The sequence below is a fragment of the Grus americana genome, chromosome Z (genome assembly GCF_028858705.1).
Source record: "Grus americana isolate bGruAme1 chromosome Z, bGruAme1.mat, whole genome shotgun sequence".
Taxonomy (NCBI): Eukaryota; Metazoa; Chordata; class Aves; order Gruiformes; family Gruidae; genus Grus; species Grus americana.
This window is the reverse complement of record NC_072891.1, coordinates 20,141,408-20,163,510: the sequence shown is the minus strand read 5'-3', so window position 1 is coordinate 20,163,510 and position 22,103 is coordinate 20,141,408. Positions and strand designations below refer to the sequence as shown.

Here is a 22,103-nt window from a genome sequence, read left to right as displayed (position 1 = left end):
TCATCTCAACTATCTTTGATTTGTACAATATAATAGTTCAACAATTTGTGTAAAGTTCTCTAAATAGCTAAAGTCCATCTTCATTTTGTTTAGCAAGTCTATATAGAGAGTTTCACACAGTTCTACATAACAGATGCTTGGGAAATACTGTGAAATTTCAGTATTTGTATGGGTGTTTGCTGTGATCTGAGGACATGTGAGGCTTGATCCTGCCTGGCAGTGAGGCCTATAAGCATGGCATTTCAGTGGTGAAGACAGAAAAGGCACAGACTTCTGTGCTGAAATGAACAAAGCAATACTCAACAAGCTAACTCAAGTGACTCATGCTGACTTTGAAAGCAAGTTTGAATGTGTTTGATTTCAGAAAATGCATGCAAGATCCTCGTGTCTAAATTACGTCTCAACAGCTTGTAATATGCATCTAATATTTCAGAAATAATAAAAATTACAAGATTTAATATCTTAGAAATATTTACTGGAGTACCTAATAATAATCCAGAAGCCTGTTATACTTGCTGTGCTTCCTGACTGTTGTTACTTTCACTCTTTTCCCTAAAACATTGCTTTAAAACTGTCTAAAAACCAAAATCTTGTGTGCAGTATTATCTAGGCTCTTACATTACAAATATTGATACTTCTTATGTTTTATGGGGTTTTTTGAAAAATTGCTCTACGAATGAACTTGAAAGTAAGAAATATAAATCTGTCACTTAATCTTCATTTACTATACCTTAATGTATTAAAAAATGTAAGATAACATAAAAAATAACAACATGAGCAAGCCACAGCAGTGGTGAGAAGATTCAGAAATCAGAAGTGAGCTAAGTTCTTCTTTGTGTGAAGCTCAGAAAACCAGCCTGGTTCCAGCCAGCCCAAATGCCCATCTCTCAGGAAAGACCAGACCCAGGACCCGAAACTAAATGTCTGAAGATGCCTTGGGTTTTTCAAAGGCCAGTGCACTAATTACACAAATTTACTTTTGTTCTCTGTGTGACAGTTGATTCAGGGGTATTATCTGACCAGAAACATTTGTTTCTTTCTGGTTTTTCCCCCCTCACTCTTTCTCCACCCAGGTGACTGACCGCTGGAGCCATCCTCAGCCCAACATCCATTTCCATGGCCTGCTGCTCTGAGGTGGGCTGACCCCACGCGGCGTGGCAGAGGAAAACTTGAAACAGCAATAAGGGACAGAGTGACTTATTGCAGTGTTTTGTCTCCTCTTGCTTGTGCAGGTCTCGGACTCGGAGAGGACCACGTACTCCAGGTTTAAGAGCGCCATTAAGAGGAAGCTGGCAGCTAAGGCTCCGGTGGCGAGCAGTCCTATTGTCACAAGATGGCAGCAGCCGCACGCCCGAGGCGGCACAGAGGAGCGGCGCTGGGCCCGATGCGCGACTGATCCTTCTGCCTCCGGGAGGGCCCAGCTGATCAGCACACCTGGGAAGGCTCCAGGTCAGACAGGATGCAAAGGAACAGTTTCATGTAGAGGATGGCCTCATGCAGGGACTTCTGAAATAACCTGCATCAGGGAATTAGTGTAAGGTGTGGGTTGGTGTTCCCCCTTGTCCCAGTTGTCAGGGACTCTGGGTATGGCAGTGTGCAGCAGCACCAGTCTGTGTAGACCTTCGCAGGCACAGCAAGCTCAGGGCCAGTGTCCTCTCGGCAGGAGTACGCTGCTATCCTGAGAGGAAGGCTGGGCCCAAGGTTTCTGTTACCAGTACACAGACAGCCTAGGACAGCAAGCAGGTCATACAAGACAGCTGATGTCAAGGGGGGTGAAAGGAAAGAGAGGAAAGAAAGTCTCATCCTCAGCCAAGCAATGTCTGTTGCAGACCTATATTTTTTCCTCTACGATGCAGGCTGTATTGGACTGGGTTTAAATTGCACTGGGCTGTAACAGTGCACAGGGTTTGGTATTGCACCTTCATGTCTGGAATAGTTAACAATAATTGACACGAGAGCAGGAGAATTCGTACAGGTCTCCCCTTCCTTCTGCCTCTCCTTTGCCTTACGCACAGTTATGGCAGACTCAGCCATAACTGCAGAACTTAGGCCAGTCTGCATGCCTGGACATGGTATAGTGTATGCTCACTGAAGGAGAAGCTTGCCCTGTGTTATTGTCTGTCCTCCAATGCGTAAGGCTTCAGGTGTTGATAAAGGGACAGCGGCCAAGGGACAGTCACACTCAGTTTCCCTGAGGGAGAGACTTAATCTGAGGTCCATAGCACAGATCAAACTCAGTACTCTGACTTGTTCTGGAGAACTGACTCTAGGGGAGGCTGTTTCTCTCCGTCAACAACAGAGGGAGCTGGAGAAAGGTTAAATGAGCCTTTGAACTCACTGACTCCTACTTCCAGCAGTGCTAGGGGAAAGTGGGGAAGGGTTTACATGCTGCATGTACAAGAAGAGCTTCCTAGAAGATCTAGGGAACTCAATAAGGTTCATTTCTTTATTAATAAATTGAAATATTTAGAGAGTGAATAAAAGATGCTGTTCAGTGTTTGGGATGCATTCTTATGATGCCATGGGTGTTGGTCTGAAATGCAGTTCTGTGTTCTGCTAAGCAGAATACTAGAGCAGTTAATACATGCCCAGCTCTAGGAAACTCAGTTTCTAAACCAAGGTGAAGTCTTCCCTACTTCAGTTTCTAGAACAGAAAGTCCTGGATGGTGTCTCTACTAGCAGTGGCGAAAGCCTGTGTGGTTCTGGGAAATCGGATATTGATTTTCTATGGGTTAGGGTCCTGTGTAGCCAGTCAATAAATCTAAGGCTGGATATAAGCTGCAGTAGTAAACAGGCACTCTATAAAGAGAGTGATCAATCTGACCTTTTTTAAATATCTCTTTAAGAATAAGATGAATAGTGCTGTAGAAATGTCTCTTCACTGACAAAAGGAAAGCAGGGTTACTGGTTCATATGTCGGTATTTGCATCATCCCACTTAGTGTGTCAGATGTGCTTTTAGAGTACTGCTACTATGAAATCAGTGCTGTTCCGAAAAGTACTTGACAAATATCCTTGTGTATGGCTTTTAAAGGTATTGTTTCCATTAAAATCGGTTTTTCAGTGACACCTCATGTGCCTAAGAAACTCTACATTGTGAAAACTGTTGTGACTCTACCTAGCAGTCATGCTGCAGCAGACTTGGAAGGGTGGAATAACAGGACAGCTGACATGGAAGAGAAACAGGTGAGTAATGCAACATTCAAATGCACAGGTAAGGTATTTGTTTCTTTTTTTGACCTTATCTTTGGCCAGGAATCTGTTATGTGGATACTACCTTATTGACATGGACAACAGTAATGAGAGGAGGTCCATTTAGGGAATGTCTGCTAGAGAAATGTCATGAGCAATTGCTTCATCATTTATTTGATTCAGCTTCACGCCTCTTCCTCCAAGCCATGGTCCTGCAAACTAAAATTGAAACCAAGCTAGTGAAGCCCTCAAGACACATTTGCTGCCTCTGAAGGAAAATGTATATTGTAAAAAATACACATTAAAAAGGTGAATGACTCAATTTTCCACTTGCTTTAATAACCACCATGTGTGAAGAAGATAATTTCTTCAGTTATGCAGGATGTAGCTGTTCATTTTATCACGTAGACAGAACAAGGTGCTATGAAAAAATTGCCAAAAAGCAGCTTTCTGAGAATAAATTTTTATTGTCATGACAATGGAAGGTCAGATTCTTGGCCAAGTCTGAAAGAACACATGGAATCTGCCTACCATGTGAAACAAAGACTTCATATCACTTCCCATTTAGGTGTTGTTTTATATTGCTGTACATTGCTTCATTTTTCCCAGTGGATACCAATGCACCAATTTTTTTTTTTTTTCCTTTTTAGGCATTATCCATTGCTTTTTGGTCATCTTAAATAAACCTATGCTCCAGCCACCCACCTGTTTCTGTTCACTAACTTCTTGAAAATTGACTTCTCATATAAAGTATGGTGATACTTGTCTGTATTAGTAAAAGTTATTACCATAACATTACACTCAAAACCACCTCTCTGTTTTAGAGCTATCTAATTGTGACCGTTCATATATTAAGTTGTAAACTTTCAGTCAGTGACCACACTTTGTGTTGTGCTCTCCTTTCCTTCATTGCACCAGTTCCAAGGTCAGTACTGAAGATGCTGATAGCTGCTTTCACTTGATTACTTTTTTGACTATAACTGTTGAGTAAGGATGCTTCAGAGATGCATATTCACTGTCCTTGCTTATAGTGGTTTATAATCGTTAATTAATATTAAGTTAAGGGTGAGGGTATCAAGCTCAACTTCTAAGAAAAGGAGGTAGTGTCAGGACAGGTGGTCTAACAGGCTTGTTGACTGATATCTTGTAATAATTGTACTCTTTAAGGTCATTGGATAATGGAAAAAGACGATGCTTTTACATCATTCTGGGAAAACTGGTCCTCAGGGCAGTCACTTTCCTTTCTAAATAAGTGAAATAGCCTGGAAAATCCTCCTTTCAACAACAGTGCTTTCTTCCTTCCTTCTCCCCTCCATGGTCTGATTGAAGAGTCTGAATTTTAGAATTGTTAAAATACACAATTCACTGGGTTTAGTAATCTTAGTTGAATCTACCCCACAGAGAAATTTAATAAAATGGTTTTGTGAGATGATAAGTACTTTATATGAAGTAATGTATGTAAAACATTCTTCCTTCCTTAAAATGTAATGCCTTTAAAAAAATAAGTACATGTCATTGTCTTCACTCTTAGTCACTGAGTCACAGAAAAGTTTGGGTAGGAAAGGACCTTTAAAGGCCATCTAGTCCAACTCCCCCCACAATGAGCAGAGATGTCTTCAGCTAGATCAGTTTGCTCAGACCCCGTCTTTCTAGGGATGGGGTATCTGCCGCCTCTCTGGGCAAGCTGTTGCAGCGTTTCACTACCCTCATCATGAAAAATTTCTTCCTTATATCTAGTCTGAATCTACCCTCTTTTAGTAATTAATGACTATTTAATTTGTGCTGCCTGGTAGCATAAAGGGATGGAATGCATTGAAAATAAAATCTTCGCACATTCCAGTGAACATATGTGGTCTCTTTGTGGGCCAAAAGATTACTTTCTTGTATACACAATCAGTTTTCCGCAGAAATGTCTGCATTTATTTTAGAGGGACACAGATCCCAGCAATCTGATTAGCTTTCTGCCAAGTTGTCTATATAAATCATACATAAAATTCCTCTCAAAGCTGAAAGCCTGCTGTAGAACAGCTGGCTTATATAAATGAGGAACACTTTTTTTTTCCAGCTATGTTTTTGTAAGACATTTCTTATCATGATTGCAACAGGGTTTTGAAGAAGAGTAACACTGAGTGTGCCTGGAAGGATAGATTTCACAGATGTTGGAGGAAGAAGATACTAATCTTGAGTGGCTGGTAAAAACATCAGCTGCCTTTCCATCTGACTGTAAATAAAGAATTACAGACCAAACAGACAACTAGCATCAGAGCATTCAACTCAGTGAATATTGTGAAGAAGTGCATATTACTAGGGACTGGCGAAGAGATTCATGTCCTGTGTGAGCTGATCTGAGCCTTTGCCTGAATCTTGGCTAAAGGCCTAAGCAAGTTTTTTAGAAAAAAGTTCCAATAACAATTCAGATCTCCCTTTTCTTATCTTTGTCTGTTGCATCATCTGTTTCTTTGACACCCAAGGATATGATAATGTGATTGAAAAAAATCTTACTCCTCTGAGACACCTTGTATATATTTTCAGTTTCATATTGTCATACTGGTTGAAGGAATGGGATCACGCCATCCAGACTCGGACTCTGGTTTGAGAGAGGATTCTGACATCCAGTAGGTCTCATGCCGGAATCAATGGCTCTGCAGTCTATGCACCGCAAAACTGATCTTCCCTCATAGAGCAAGCCTCAGGCGTCAGACTTACTGTCTGCATGCGGAAAACATGGCATTGTACACTGGTAAAATTAGCCCAAATGCCAATTCAGAAGAGGACAAGAGGGCACTAAGGTTTGGCAGGTGACCTGTGGTAGTACCTACAGATGCACAGCACCTAGGTCCTTTTCTGCTGGTAAGATGGCCTTGTTCAAACAGCTTTGTTAAAGTTTGTGTGATCATTTGCAGTGAATTGGTGTTTTATGGAAGGAAAGATAGTGGCTCAAGTTAGAGAACTTGATTTGGATACTGCTATTCTGTATTTGTTACTGATCTCCCAACCAAGAGACAAGCTGTTTTGAAGCTTTTATGTAACAAGCGTTGAGCCCTTTGATGGCAGTTGTGTTATCCATGATGCTTAAATACCTTTTCCAATAGATCTTCATTCAGTCATGATTTCACTTCAATGTATTGGCAGAAACATTCTTCTCAGCTTCCAGTGGTCCAGGAGGTTGGATATAGCGTTGCAGAAAGCGGTGACGTGAAGGTCTGTGAAAATACCAATTGTATCTGGAAAGGTATGTTTCAATATAGCAAATAGGCACACTGAACAGATACAGCAGGCTGCATCTATACTGGAAAAGCAAGTGCATCTACCTGTTTGAGCAAGTGTTACAGAATAATACAAAGTATCTGAAATCTACGCTGCTTGGGGCTACTTCTGGGGTTCCCACCGCCTGTGAAGAGATAGTATTCCACCTCTTCCAGTGTGGTTAACCCCTGGTATTTTACCTGTCTCCCCTTTGGGCCCCATCTGATGCGTTAGTGGCCCTAAAACATTAATTTCCTTTCTGCTTTTCAGTTTCAGAACCCTACAGATAATGTGGGGTTGTGCTGCAGAATGGGCACAGGATATGAGGATATGTGTCATACGGACTGTTGGGTACATGAGCATGCAAGACATGCAGAGATGGTGGGGCCTTGTTGCTCCTACCTGTAGGGAAAGAGAGGTAGCTGGAGCAAACTGTCCCTAGCACTGCCTTTGGTTTCATCTGTGGGGGGAGTTCATTAATTTGCTCCAAAAGATATCCTAGAAATGAATGAGCATAAGGGAGCGTGAATATTCAGGCGACTGGAAGACAGGTGGGATGTGAGGAGCTAACCTGTTAAATAATACAGATATTCCCAGAGTTATTTGGGTATGAGGCAGTTCATTAAATATGAGACCAACATTTTCTTGTGTTCTCTCTTGGACAGATGATTTGGTTTGGTGATCTGGTTATTTGTGTAACAGGTTCTTGCCAGTCAGGGCCTAATTCACGCTCATGTAAAAACAGTGAGAAGTAGCTTCTTTATGAATCTGGAGTTCAGCTCCTGTACAAGAAGTTGGGGGCTATGTGATAAATATATGTATACCTTTGTTGCTTTTCTCCATGCATATATGACTCATTTCAGAGCAGTCAATAGCAACAGTATAGGGATTAGTCACAGAGTTTTTTTTCTTGATAGCAAATGAATACAGGTGTCAGGAATACTGGGTGTTATTCCACCCACCTGCTTGTTGATCAGGTGGTTTGGTGTGACAGTACTGACTACTTACACTTTCCGAGTCTAGTTTTGAGAAGTGACGCCAGCATGTGAGAGCCAAAATCCTATGAAAGGTCAGTGATATCTGCTAGTACACAGGCAAAATAACACAAAAGGGTGTAATGAAGCTTAATTTCCACTAATTAAAAAGCCTGTTATGCATATTCATGTGTCTGTGAAGTACATGAATAGACCTGAAAGCGTGATCAGTATGAATTTAGTGTAGATGGATTATTCATGAAACGAGAAATCAGAAATGAGTTACAGAGATGATTTCATCCTTTGTATCTTGCTGCTCAATACCAGCTGCTAATGTTAAAGAAGAAAAACATTTTCAGAGTGTTTCAGAAGTGTTGCCATTCATCCAATTGTTACAGTTAAGTGCCTTAGTTTTCCTGAATTATCTTACTTGGCTGGGTTCAGAAAGGTTTCATGAAGTTTTCAAAAAATAACCAAAAATCTAGATACTAGAAATACAGATTTTCCTGTACAGAGAAATCTCATTTCAATGATAATAAGGTTAAAATGCAATGTTACATATCCCATTGGGCAGGTCTGAGAATGTCATTCCTGCAAACCTGCTTGATTGTTTAAGTCCACAGAATTTTACATACAGAAGGAAATCACTGTGGCCTACTTCTTGCTCATTTTCAGTCTTTATTTGGAGAGAGGGACTACCACAGCTGAGAGGAGAAACATTTGTCTGGCAGAAATGAATTTTGGATTAGGGGAGAGATTGAGGACAGAATAGGGAAGGACAGTGAGAAGTAAGTTCTCCACAATTTGTCACTGGACTTCCATAGAGGATGTTTATGTGTGTATTTAAGTTACAGAGTACAAAAACTTTGTCAGTGTTGAATTTGTTTTGAACAGGGAAGGTTAGTTGTAGAGATAAGTAATGTCTTCTGCCCCTGAAACTTTTGACATTCGTTCTAAATACTCCTCTCTGGAGAATAATTCAAAAAGGAAGTCAAAAGACAGAGAAAAACACAGAAATGTGAATCTCCAGCTTTCTGCTCTGCATGTTAGAGCAAGATAATTTCTTACACATAAAAATCTAGCATTAAATGATTCATGGTGCTAATGATCTGGCTTTTTTTCCTATGATATTGAGGAGTCTTTGCAGCATAATGTAGACAGTGACCACAAAGGATGACTCTTGTGCTTGCTTATACATGTATTTGCTTTTGTTTCTCACTTATGTGGTGTCACAAGCTTAGTGTGCTGTCATCAAAGTGCGTGTGCTTTAAAAACCTTTTCCTGTGGTTAGGTATTGATGGGGGGACCTTTTGGTGGGAAATAAACACCAGAAAGCAAAAAAGTTAATTGCTGTATGAGGGGGTTCTGAAGTGGGAGAGCACATATGAAGCATTCTGCTACTAACAACTTTTGACAGAAAGGTGAAGAAAGACATTGTATTGAGCTGTGGTACAATTTAAACAAAATATAGTGGACCATATTTTCCATTCTAACTGATTAAATCCATGGAGGTTTGAAAGAGGTGGTAAAAGGTGCTAGTTTAGTGTGTCTAGTGATTTGAGCCTAACCAGGCTAAATTAGACCCTTCTGGTCTCTTCTGGATGATGGAGAGACAAGTATAGTGAGAATGTGAAAGGCTTAGGCCTGAGGAAAACTGGTGGTGCTTTGCATTACTGATTTGTGTGTGATGAATCTTCAAATACAGGATGCCAAGAAGGGACCCAGAATGAGTTTAGAGCTGTTACCATCATGAAGCCTTCCACACCATTGGAGCCAGAAGTGAGGCTTCATATTACTGGCTTGCGCAATGATTACTGTAAGTTAATTTCTCCTCTGTGGTTTTTTTTACAGAGATTGGGAATTCTTCTGTATGTTTCGAGAAAGATGGTGAAGGTGTGTCCCCTTCACATAAAATGAAAACTCTGCAGGACACATGCATGATGTCATTTTTCTTATAAGGATGCATCTTTGAAAACTGCCTATCCCACGATGGAGACATGACTGATCAAACCCTAGAATCAATACTACCTAACTCTCGTGCAGTTTACTTCAGCTATAGATCTCAGTACAACTCTCAAATCAAACCAATATACTTGCCTCTGCCTAATTAAGTTAAACATTTCGGCTATCAGCCTTGGATATCTAGCTGCCAGTCAACACAGCAGCAACTTTATGGAGCAAACTTTGAAATCTCATATTTTGGGAGGCATCAGAGACATTGACTGTGGTTTGGATGATAGATATCTTATGAACTAATGTTTTTGGTGCTGCACAGGCAAAAATTAAACATGCACAAGTTACACAACACCACACATTGATCTCTGGTCTACAGCAGCAAATACACGTTTTAACACTTCATAAGATCTGATGAACAGCTCTGTATGTGCAAGTGTTTGTAACTGTTCCTGTGGAGGTTTTTTCAACATATTCTTGCAAGCATTTATGTATATTTATGAACAGGACAAAGGTTTGTGCACAACGTATGTCCCAAGACTAACAGCACTAACAGAAGTGTTTGGAAGTGATTTCTTAATACTTATTTCTGGTTGCAGCAACCAGGGCTGTAGTCAAACAGCTGACTGACAGATTCAGCTGTTCTTCAGAGTGATTTTAGTTACCAAAATATGATGTCAGACCTTGGCCTATCTTCTGTGCTTCAGAGGTCATGCAAAATGACTTTTAGGCTGCCCTAAATGGACAAATGAGGATTTCCCCTGACATGGGAGAGTGTTCTGGGTTGGTATTAAATGTTGTATACCAACTTATTCTGACCTCCCTGTCATAGCAGTCTGTCTGAGGCTAATGACTGTAGTGACTTGTTTTGCCAGGATCTGCAAGTGCAGTGCACCCAGCAGCAGGGTCAGTGGAAACAGTATTTCCATTAGACACTTGCTGAGTAAGCTCTGAAGGTGAGGAGCAGGATTTCCCTAATTCCTTTCTGCATTTTTTTTTTCCTATCATGGTCAGGGTAAATGTTATCATTAACACGTGGATATAAGACTGTAGCATATAGACTTTCTCCTATGTCTTTCTCAATAACAAGAATTACCTTGGAACAAGGGTGGTTTTGGAACTGTAGCTGTTGGTGGAGGAGCCTGATTTCTGGTGGCAGAAATCAGAGTAAGTGATGTGGCGATCCAAAATGCACGGTGATAGATTAAAGTAACATAAAGATCTGTAAGTCAGATCCTTCTGTGCAAGCATACCAGTTTGTGGAGATTAGCTTTATGAAGAGTTTGCTTATTAGAGATACTCTCCTTCATGTAGGAGGAATACTTGCTAGTAATGGTTTCATAGAAGCATTCTCTTGAAGTTTTTCCATACCTATTTAAAAAAAAAAAGCCTCTCTCCCCCAAACCATGTTCGCCCTCACCCCATTCTATTACCTACAACTTTTTTTGCAGTAATTTTTAGTAGCTTTCTTCTAGATCTAAACATACTGGACTGGAGCCTTGAAAATCTCATTGCTGTTGCTGTAGGACCTGCTGCACACATCTGGAATGGAGGAACTCTTCAAGCCATTGAAAACATTGATTTGAATTACAGTTCCAAATACATTTCATCTCTGGCTTGGATACAAGGAGGAGCTTGCCTTGCAATTGGCACCAGTGATGGAGAAGTGCAAGTACTAGATAATTTACTTTTTAAGTCTTTCTCCATTTTTAGCTAAAATGGCCACAAGACAATTTGATAATGATTTTTCTTTAAGGAAACAAATGAAAAAGATTGGCTAAACTACAGAAGAACTCTACTGGAGACAATATATAACACTTTATGCTGAACCTTACTGAACAGCTTAGTGCCATCCAGTGTTATCATTATGTAATGGAGCTTCTGAAGCCACTGAGAAGCTGATGACTGAATTAATGATTCAGTTATCCAGAGACAATCAGATTTTTTTTCCACCATTAAGAGGAACTCTTTCATTAAATTATTTTACTCAGCACAGAGTATTTTTTTCTTGTATCTCTCTTGCTAAGATCACTCTACTGATCAATGCCTTGAGAACTCAAGCCAAAACTCTCCTTATGGATTTGCACATGAGGATTTGACTTCAGTCTGATTATAGACATACCTCTCAGCCTGATGTTATAGGACAGTCCTATTATCAAAAGATTTCTGTGGGACTTTGGCTAAGGTGCTAGATAACATGGAGACCTTGTCCTGAGTCAGCAGTCTGAAGGTACTGAAGGCCAGTGCTTTCAAGTATGGACTTTCAAATACTGATGTGTAAATAAATGCCTTTAAACTCAGAGATGTGCGTTCCCTTCAATCCTGTCTGACTTCGGCACCACTGATACAGATGCCAAAATTTGGAAATACTCCTTGTCTTATTTGTGAAATAAATGAGCTTGAGGTTGTCCATATGTCAAATCAGAACTGGGCAGTTGCTTACTTGCAAACAAATGAAGAAAAAAAATTTTTTTCTTTTTGTTGTTAAATTTGTATTTTTTGTTTGTTTTGGATTGGCAGCTGTGGGACATCGAAACCAAAAAGAGATTGAGAAATATGCTTGGTCACTTGTCTGTAGTTGGAGCTCTAAGCTGGAATCATTATATTCTTAGCAGGTGAGTCGTATAGTATATTCCCAGGAAGAGCCCTGCTGCTTTTACGTAGACAAATGTCCCATTCGTTTTAGCTTTTTTCATTGGCTTTGTTCAAAGGTGATTTATCCTGTCCCTCTACTTGCTGGCCATCTCAGAAATCACATGTACATTTACTGTATGGCAGGAGAGCAGCCAACAGGTATTTAGCCTGCCTCTTTAGTCTCTGTTTCTTACTCTTTTTCCAGAAAGCTGTCACCACTTCCAGAATTTCACTAGGATGTGGAGGCCATGGTTCTGGTTTTCTGCAAAGTCTGAGTCTGAAATGGGGTTGTGTCCAGTGGGCCTGGACTCCAAAAATCAGCTTGCCTGGTGCCGGGGAGAGACCGTGTAGTTTAGACTGCCCCTCCAGTGATATCAAGTCTGCACCTTTCTTTTCAGATGCACACAAAACACAGCTGTTAGAGTTGCACACCTCTCCAGCTGTGTATCTACAAGGGAGGACCAGCTCATTGTTGTCCACAAATCAAGGAGGACTGAAGTGGTTGATCTTTGCTTTGCCAAGGGCGAATTTTACACTAGCTGGTGAATATTTTATATTTAGGAATCATTTCAATATGGGGACTCAGATGAGAAAGATCAAGTGTACTCTTTTGTGTTTTTTTCCCTTCTACTTTCTGTTTCAGGTCTTTGACTCAGACCTGAAGGAGCTGAGGGGAGACATCTTTATGACTGATGCTTTTATGCTTTTAAAATCATGTGATAGTCCTCTGTTTTACTTAAATGCAGAAATAATAGCACACATGGACTGACTTTATTGTTAAACTCAAAATGAAACTAGTACCTCTGGATAGGAACACCAGAGGTAGTTTTATTTTGATTTCACAACATGCTCTGGCTTTGAACTGTGTCAGGTCTGCTGGGTGGAGTGTACAGGGATACCAACTGAAAAACCAGTTAAAAAAATGATGTTGCTGGAATAGGTAGGCTGGGTGGGTTAAGTTACATGGGTGCAGCTAGAACATACTGCCAGTGTCAAGTGGCATAACGTTATTACAGTAAGCGTAAAGTAGTTTCAGTTTGCATTTCAGCTTGAGGAGTGAAAACAACAGAAACTTAAAGTACAGATCTCTCTGAGTAGAAATGATGATAAAATTCAGCATGAACGTGTGAACTACAGTTATGGTTGACAGATTAGGTTGAGATAACATCTATTTCTCTTGCTAGGTTTGAATCATAGAATCATAGAATCTTAAGGTTGGAAAAGACTTCTAAGATCATCAAGTCCAACTATCAACCTAACACCACCATGTGAAACTAACCAGTTCATTCTAACTTTAATGAAAACATCTGTATAAGTAGAAAAAAAGATGTGGAGTTAATATTCATTGTTACTAAAATAAGAGCAGCATTCTTACAGTAAAGTTCATTGTGGACAATTGATGCTTTGCTATTACATACTAATTTATGTGGTTAAAAACAGTCCAACAACACATTGTCACAAACCCGTAAATAAATTTCAATACCATAAATTAACCCATCACAAAAATTTTGTTGACTTCTCTTTGTCTTTAGCAAAGTAGATGTCATCTTCTGTGTAAAAAGAAAGTAATTCTATTTTTTTTTTTATGTCAAGTGGAAAATCTTTTCAGCCAGGATTCTCAGGAGGCCATTTCCTTCCCACTCATACCATTAGAATTACTGAAAACCTTAATATGGCCAACACTGGCAAGTCAATTCTGTTTCTCTTTCTTAGATTTTCTGCTTTTTATTTAGTAGGAAAAATCTATATAAATCTTCAGGAGGCAAACAATGATGCTTTTGCATATAATGCACATAATCTCATAGGTATTTTCCATAAAGATATTCTTAATATTCACCAGAGCACTGCTTGGTTGGAATATTTAGTTCTTTTGTGATCTTCAAGAGATTGGCAAGTCCATAATAGAAGCACAATAGAATGATGTTTCTTGCAATCAGTCGGTTTGGTGTGTGCATTTTTAGAGCTTCCAAATCATTCAACTTGCATCTGAAAAGTCTTTAAGAGCCAGTATGGGAAAGTCTCCAGTCATTATTGCCTTAAATTAATCTATTGGAGTAATGTCAGATATCTGTTTCTCAGATACCCAGAAAGATGGTATTGAACTTGCTGATTTTTCAGTGTCATCGGAATAGTTGGAAGTGTGAATTTCCAGCAGGAAGCTCTTCTGTTTTGTCATGTTTTAATGTAGGTAGTATCCTTAGAAAGGCAGGAAAAGAAAACACGCTGCAAAGTATTTTCAGTTCAGCTCTACTATTGATGTGTAAAACCTATATCCAGGAGCTAAGCTGTAGCAGTAGCTGTGCTTTCAGGCAGGGTATTTCTTCCTTCCTTTGGCAGACTGGTGGTACTGGCTGTAGAACCAGGCATCATTTCCTAACAGCTAATGAGTGCAATGGTGTCAGCCTGTGGAGATTTTCTTTAAACCGGGAAGTGGGAGGGAGAAAAGGGGCAGGGGAAGAGGCAGATCAAAAGACCACACTGTTACTCACTAGTAAGCCCTTTCCCAGAGCAATGCAGTTTTACACTGCCTCTTTATTGGGCATGGAGTCATATCTGGCCATGCCAAAAATCATCTTGCAAAACTATTTTCATGAAGAACGGGAAAGAGTTTACATTAAATGGCTTGATAGTTGAACAGGTTGCAGATTAGTGGCATACAGTGCAATATATTTTCAGGGAAATGAAAACCATGAGAGAGAACAGGTATTCTGCCTGGGTTGAACTGAGGAGCTGCTTGGCTCCTTTCTGTTGTCAGCCACCTCAATAGTCAGGGTGTGCTTTTGATAGTTGGTTTGTATTTCCTTTTACTGAAATGCTGTTGTTCTGCACTTTTCACTCTGTTGTGGTTTGCTTCTGAAACCACTGAAGAAACATCAGTGTGATGTAGCTTGCCTTCTTTAACATTAAATCCATGCTGTCTTTTTTCATCTACAGTGGTTCACGACTAGGATCTATTCATCACCATGATGTTCGGGTTGCTCAGCACCATGTTGGGACTCTTTGCCAAAACAAACAGAGCATTTGCAGCCTGAAATGGTCACTAACTAACCAGGTGCTGGCAAGTGGGTCTAGTGATGGTATATTGAATATCTGGCCTAGTGACCCTGGTGTGAAATTGCAGTCACAGCCACTGAAAACCATACCTCATTCCTCAGCAGTTAAGGTATATGGAGAAGGAATGTCTGCTTTTCTATATTTGCTCTCATGAAATCATTGTTGATTTGGACAGTTAGGGAATTTTTCAAAGTATCTCACTGATTTATATTAGTTTCTTCTCCCGTGACTGTGATGCAGTTAATTTTAAGACCAGTTCTCCTCATTCCAAATCACAGATAAATTTGTGAGGGCTTTGATCAGGAAATTTTACTCAGTTAGTAGGCCTTTGTAAATATAATGCCAAATAGAAATAAAGTTTTCAGCCTTCTCCTCTGTTTTGCACAGAACATGTTGGTGGTGCAATACTTACAAGTTAACAAACAAGATCTTTCAATTTTTTGAATTTTTGAAAATTCTGTCTGCTGAAATTATTTTAGATATGAGGTTTCTTCTGCCTTCCTGCCCATATTTTCATGTCATTGTGGTAGCAAAGAATCTGAAGTAAGAAACTGGAAAGGAGACAACTGAGATTATTCATCTTTATGAAGTCCCAGTCTGTGGGAGAGAGGACAGGTATCAGCAGTAAGAAGCAGGGGAATCCAGCATCTCTAAGCTGTTTATCCTCCCAGAAAAATCTGAGACTGGCCTGAAGTGCTGGTGTTAAAGTATCAGAGGAGGTTATTGAAATAGGTGGAATACAGTTCTTAGTAGCTTTTCTTCATGTAGAGTCTAGGCCTTAGGCATAACCTGGAAATATTTCAGAAGAAACGAGGTCTCTTGTAAGCCCTGTAAGTCACGTTGCTTAGGCTTCTGTGATGGCTTGGCTTAGACAGTAAGGCTATGTCGTGCTGGGTTCTTTTGGTACTGAGGTGTGAATCTGTCACCTGTGATGGGTAAGCAGAGAAATTGGAGTTTTATGAGCATATGTGGGACAGTATAAGCTACTGCGAAGCAATGGCAAAGGAAGCAGTATTTGGAGTTTTGGGAATCTATATTGCTGTGTGTGTATGGAGGAAGAGCATGGTGTCGGGTGAAAAAAGCCAAAGATACATTCTGGGTGCTTGTGCAGTTCATTAGTTCATTTTTCCAACTACGCTTTTAAGCAAAATCTACTCTGTTTTTTCAGCTAACCTCATAGTCTGTTCTGGCATCAGTTTTTTTTTTTCTTTTTTTTTGTAGGCTGTGAACTGGTGTCCTTGGCAGTCCAATGTTCTTGCTACAGGGGGTGGAATGAAAGATGGGATTTTGCGCGTCTGGGACATAAATCGTGAGAAAATAATCCAAAGTGCAGCTACAGATTCTCAGGTGAAATGATGAAATGTCTGCATACTTAGGATATGCTCTTCTTGTATAGCTGCTCATTTGGCAGCTCCCACTGACTTTGAGGGTGGTTCCACGGTCAGAGGAACAGCAGAATTTTCTCTGGATGTGTAATTGTGCTACATTCGGCACTGCAGTGTGTGATTGGACTCAGAAGCAGTTTGTTTTTCCTCATTCACCACTTCTGTCTCCACACAGAAGTGATTGAAGAGGAGGTGGTCTCGCAGCCAGACACTTCTCATCATCTTTTCCTTATTGTCAATAATAGTTTTGGCCAAAACTCTTGATGTGGAGAGAATGTTGAGGGGGAGGAAAAATTCCCAGAGTGCTGGGGTGAGAAGAGGTGTAAGAGTCAGAGGGCAAACATCCGTCTCTCGAGTTTGAATATTAGGAGACAGAGGAACAGATTCTCAGTTGGAGTAAAGCAGCACAGCTGTTGATTTTTCTGGAGCTGTTACAGCCTAGCTGAGGATGTGTTTGAAGGCCTTTGGTTTTATACTGATAGGCTATTATCATGTTTAGATAGGACAATAAGGCAACTGTACTTCTCAGCGTTGTAAGGAATAAAATGATCCATCTAAGTAAGTAAATATTCTGCTGGGGCTTTTTCCCAGTAGCTTGTTTAAACATTGTAGATAACATATCAGATCTACCAAATGGTGCATGTTGACCCTTTCTGAAAACTAAAGCAGAGTTTTAAATTGCAATAGATTTGTTCCTTGCTCTGGTTACCCAAAACCAGCGAACTGATGACTGGACAAGGCCTTCCTGGAAATCAGATGAAAATATGGAAGTATCCCATACTTACCAATTCATCAGAACTCCATGGCAAGTATTTCAGTTAATAGTTTGAACTATTTCAGTTAACTATCTGTCTAATCAGTGTGTTTTTGCAAGGGCATACCTTATGCATTTACATAAAATAGAGTTAAAAGAGCAGTTAAAAGTGGTCACCTACACATCCTCCCTTGGCCTACACTCATGCATTCGTGAGCACAATCCTGATACATGGGATTGTAAAGGTTGACTTATTAAGATAATAGTGTAAGCTGCTTTTGTAAAATTCTTTGATTTTAATGATGGGATTCTCTTCTACAATTTCTAAGGTCATCCCAGGTGCAGGATGTGGATTTACACTTCTCTCTAAGGCTTATTAGGCATGGGCTGAGTGTGCTGTCAGGTTACTTCCAATATATTCTAGGCTGATGGCCTTCTAGATAACTAACGGCTCTTCAGTTTTGCAGCTCATCATGGAATGATACTGAACCAGCTTCCTAATGATGTTTGAAATAAATCTCCATGTGTTATTTAGAGCTGTCTGGGTTTTAATGAATGATTTTGGCTGTGAAGCAATCCAGTGCCGTGTATTTCACCTTGTACTGTGCTGACAGCTAGAGGAAGTGGAGTTTCCTTGCAGCTCTGTATTGGTCCATGGAGCTGTAGGGCTACACTACACATGAAAGTTGTTCCTTGCTATTAAGCCGCCTTCTTTCTGATGCTTCCTGTCACTCCTATCCATTAAGTTTTACTTGTTTCAGTGTTAACCAAAGTGATCCAATAGAAACATCTGAAGTTAAAAAACAAATTATTTGCACACTGGCTGCATTTTCACCGTTATGGTTGTTTTTTCACACTCACTGACCAGGTATGGCCAAAGCAGCTTTGGATTTTTAACCTAACAGCTGATACTTACAGATACTTTTTGTATCTTCTTGCTACTGGGATGCTGTCCTTGGAATCAGCAACTTGGTTGGTACCAGGGACTTGGCTCCAACACTAGTGTATAAGACGAAAGCATGAGAGAGTCGAAAGAAAGATGGATGGAAGAGAGAGGGCAGCAGAGACATATGTGATTACACGTTATCCTTGTGTAATGCTGCTTGTCTGTGCTGCTTTTCCTTCCTTATACTCATTTATGTATAGCTCTTACAGTCATGTCCTGTGATGTTCCGAGAAATGATCTGGAAAGTGACATGATCATTAGTCTTAACTACTGTAGCTTGAGGTTTCTCAAATCTTTGTAAGTGTTTAGTATACTATTTGAAATGTAACCTAGATTTACCTTTGAGAATTGTGTATGGTGTAAAACATTTACCATTAAGTTAAATGCATTGGTAATTAGGTGAAGCTGAAGGAATACTTATAATCCTGTTTCATATTCAGTTTACTTGTCTGCAAGAGAAACTAATTTTCATGATCAAAAAGACAAAGTAATTGTTACACAGATATATTCCTGCTTATGAAGACTTTTATTACCTTACTATAAGCAATTGAATGTTCGAAGAAATTGTCAATGGATCAAAATATGTTCAGAAAAAAACCTGTGATGGATGACTGTGAGATGGTTCTAATCAGCCTCAGACACCCTTAACCACACGAGTGTTACACCTGAAGAAATGAACAGATAAATTGTAACTGAATCTCATTGTTTAATCCTCCTGCAAAATGCTGAAGACCTTAGCTAACAGTGAAGCACTGTCAGCTACTGTGGAGTACTTTAGTAGTTGAGGTTGCCTATTTCTGGGCATATTCAGAAAGATAGTAACTTTTTTATAGTACTGAGTCCATTTTTGAGATAGCTGTGATAGAATAATTAGAGTAATTTACTAGAAAAAAAGATTCATTTTGGATGTAAATGCCCACCCCTTACAAAAGTTGTTGTAGATCAGAGAAAACATGTAAGCAAAAAAAATATGTAATTGTTTTGAAAAATATCTGAATGTGATCTTGAAACAATGAAATAAAACCCCAGCCCTCTCCACTCAGAAAACATGGAAATGAATACTTTCAGCTTTTCTGAATTCTCCCTATTCACCTTCATGTCTTTTTGACTGAAACTATTAGTCAGATTTCAGTCACTGTTTTGGATAATTTGGATGCCTCCAAAGACTACATCTCCAGTTCTTGCTTCAAAGTTGTTACAGACACTGAATAGAGACACTGTAAAGAATTTGCTGAGTTGTAAACTCATGGTCTTAAATATCGACAAAGATCAAATACACTTCAGTAACTTGAGAAGGAGCAAAGCCTGAAAATTAATCTCTGCAGAAATAATTTAGTGGTGTTGTCAAAATTCTAGTCACCACGTTTAGGTGGGACACACATTACTCAGCACCAGGACAGCAGATATTTGCTTTTAGTGACAGTGGCTCCAGAAAGCCACTGTAGGAGCTTTGCAAAGTTAGGGCAGACTGTCCATCTGCAACAGTCCTATGGATCTTCATCAGGTACCATTGTGATAAGTACCACGGTTTCAGAGGGCTTTACAGTTCCTCACACGTTTATCCTGACAATATTATTGTGAGCTAAAGAAGTGCTATCCCCATTGTGTTCATGGAGAACTCGAGTACAGATGATGGGGGCATAGGTCACCTACATTCATTCAGATTGATCACCCAAGACTTCCTTCATACCTTCACACTTCCTTTTAGGATGTGGTTCATCTGGTCTATTATAGATGAGATATACTATGTCTCAGAATTTTTTTCCCCTTGGGTGAGTAGCTCAGCTATGATTGTCAGTAGCTCATCCAACCAGAGAAGCCAGTGCCCAGTAACTTAGAGTAAAAAGGCTTCTAATTTCCCATGTCCCTGTGTGCCTAAAACCCTCGTGGGTTTGCTTAGCGTTGATATTATGCTAGATAATACAGAAGAACAGAGATAAATACAGACCTCAACAGTCTCAGTTTAATACCAGATTCTTTCTGCCTTCAGTTCAAATTCAGTTGCTTCTATTGAGGGGGAGATACTTGTATAACCAGATCAATGAGTTTTGTGTGTTCTTTGTGCTGCTAGACTGGGGTAGCTTCTGGCCATCATTGTCTGGTTGCCAGAGTTTACTACAACTACAGACAAGTTCAATATACAATTCCAATAAATCATTCAGTGGCATGACTGTTAAAAGATCTCCTTAACAGTAATAACTGAGCAGCTGGAGACACTGTCTCATGATCGTTGGATCAGCTGCGAACTGTCTGCAAGGCGTGTGCAACCAGATGGGAAAACTCAGCAGTGAGACACGTTACCAAACACAGATGGGACTGATGTTGTAAATGCAGTGGAGAATCAAGAGTTCAGGTTCAATGTTCTCCTTTGACAGAAATGTTTTCTCAATGTGGTGCAGTCCTGGCTATTAAAGCCTGGTCCCTAATAAGAAAATATTGCCTTCAGCTCTTTGTTAATGTGAAAATATTCTATAGACAATGCTAGCTCTCCACATCTCATGCAGCATTTTGTGCTGCTACAGTAAAAGTGGAACAAGCCATGCTGTGGGTGGGGGTGGTGAAAGTGATTGCAATAATCAGTGTAGAATTGTAATGTATCTTTGCATTTTTTTGTACATATTTTATTTTACAGGTCACAAAGGCAGAGTCCTGCATATAGCCCTGAGCCCAGATCACAGCAGGCTCTTCTCTGTTGCAGCTGATGGGATGGCTTGTCTGTGGAAATGCCACGAATCTGGGGAAAGCAAGCACAGCAGCAAGGCTTTTTCTAATGGTTATCTGAACTCATTCTTGTGACGACTTTCCTTGAAAGCAAGTGATTAAATGTACTTAGCCCATTCAATAATTCAAAATATGTGTGTTCCTTCCAATGGAAACATGGCAAAAGATACAATTTTTTTCCCAGAGAAAGCAATTTTCCCCATCAGTCCATCATGTGAAATTTTAGTAGCTTGTCTTACTTTACCCTAGAGGAAAAATATTCTAACTCTGAAGAATAACACCATATTTATTTTAATTAAACTAGCAAGCAAGGTGGTGGAATCCACCTTGTGTCAAGTGCCAGCGCAAAGTCTTAGGTCCTGCTTTTAGCTATGATTCTTGTAAGTAATTTTACATCATCTTAGCTTCCCCATTGGGAACCACATGCCAGTTTCTGTAAATTGCCTTCAATCATTCAAAGGTTAGTCCAGGAGACTGTGGTGGTCTATATATCACATAGGTCATTGTACAGAATCTGTCTAAATATTTCAAGAGATCTAGGTTAAATATGTAACTGTAACTAAATAAAAATGATTTCTTGGGAATTCTTTATTGTTTATGTAGTGTTAATGATAACTAGCTTAATTAGAAAACTGACTATTGAATTTTGAATTTTTTTCTTTCCTTAAACCCACCTACTATGTTTGACAATGATTGAAAATATGAATAACTGCATAATCTATTATTATTATTATAACTCTCTCATCACTCTTGCATTTGTATAGTAAAAACCCTGTGAGCTCAGAAACTCATATTGTTTGGATTTTTTTTTCCTTGCTGGAAATTTATTTAGAGTATTTCCTGTAGCTGGGGAAGAATGGGAGATTAGGGGAGCAGAGCAATTAAGAGGTGATCAAATGCATGAAAAGAGGTAGACAAAGGTAACAGGGGCACAAGTGTCTCTGGAAATGAATGTGAAACTGTAGTGTCTTTAGTTCTCATCATTTTTAAAACCTCATCTGCTGTTCATAAATCACATGGTTGCTAACTTTAGGTCTGGAAGGTTGAGACCACTCATTTTTTTTTTATCTAGTAAGATGTTAACTTACAATCAATCTGCTACTAAACTGCTGATTTCTAACATCATCTCATGTGGTCTTCAAAACAGGTTAGAAAATAAGAACGTTGATTATCAGTTGAGAAATGACTATCAAGAAGCTTATGTCTAAGAATGGGAAATAACACATACTGTGCCTGTCTTCTCAT

The 22,103-nt window shown here is 39.6% G+C and overlaps 1 protein-coding gene across 1 annotated transcript; it reads left to right on the top strand.

Moving 5' to 3' along the window:
* The first annotated feature begins 676 nt into the window (after nucleotides 1-676).
* Nucleotides 677-21,030, top strand: CDC20B (cell division cycle 20B). The gene is made up of 11 exons (XM_054809647.1): nucleotides 677-688; nucleotides 1,233-1,449; nucleotides 3,064-3,185; nucleotides 6,324-6,423; nucleotides 9,117-9,227; nucleotides 10,840-11,036; nucleotides 11,885-11,979; nucleotides 14,933-15,161; nucleotides 16,274-16,399; nucleotides 17,125-17,242; nucleotides 20,770-21,030. The coding sequence occupies exons 1-11, from the start codon at nucleotides 677-679 to the stop codon at nucleotides 20,931-20,933; spliced, it is 1,491 nt and encodes a 496-aa protein (XP_054665622.1). The 3' UTR covers nucleotides 20,934-21,030.
* The last annotated feature ends 1,073 nt before the right edge of the window (nucleotides 21,031-22,103 follow it).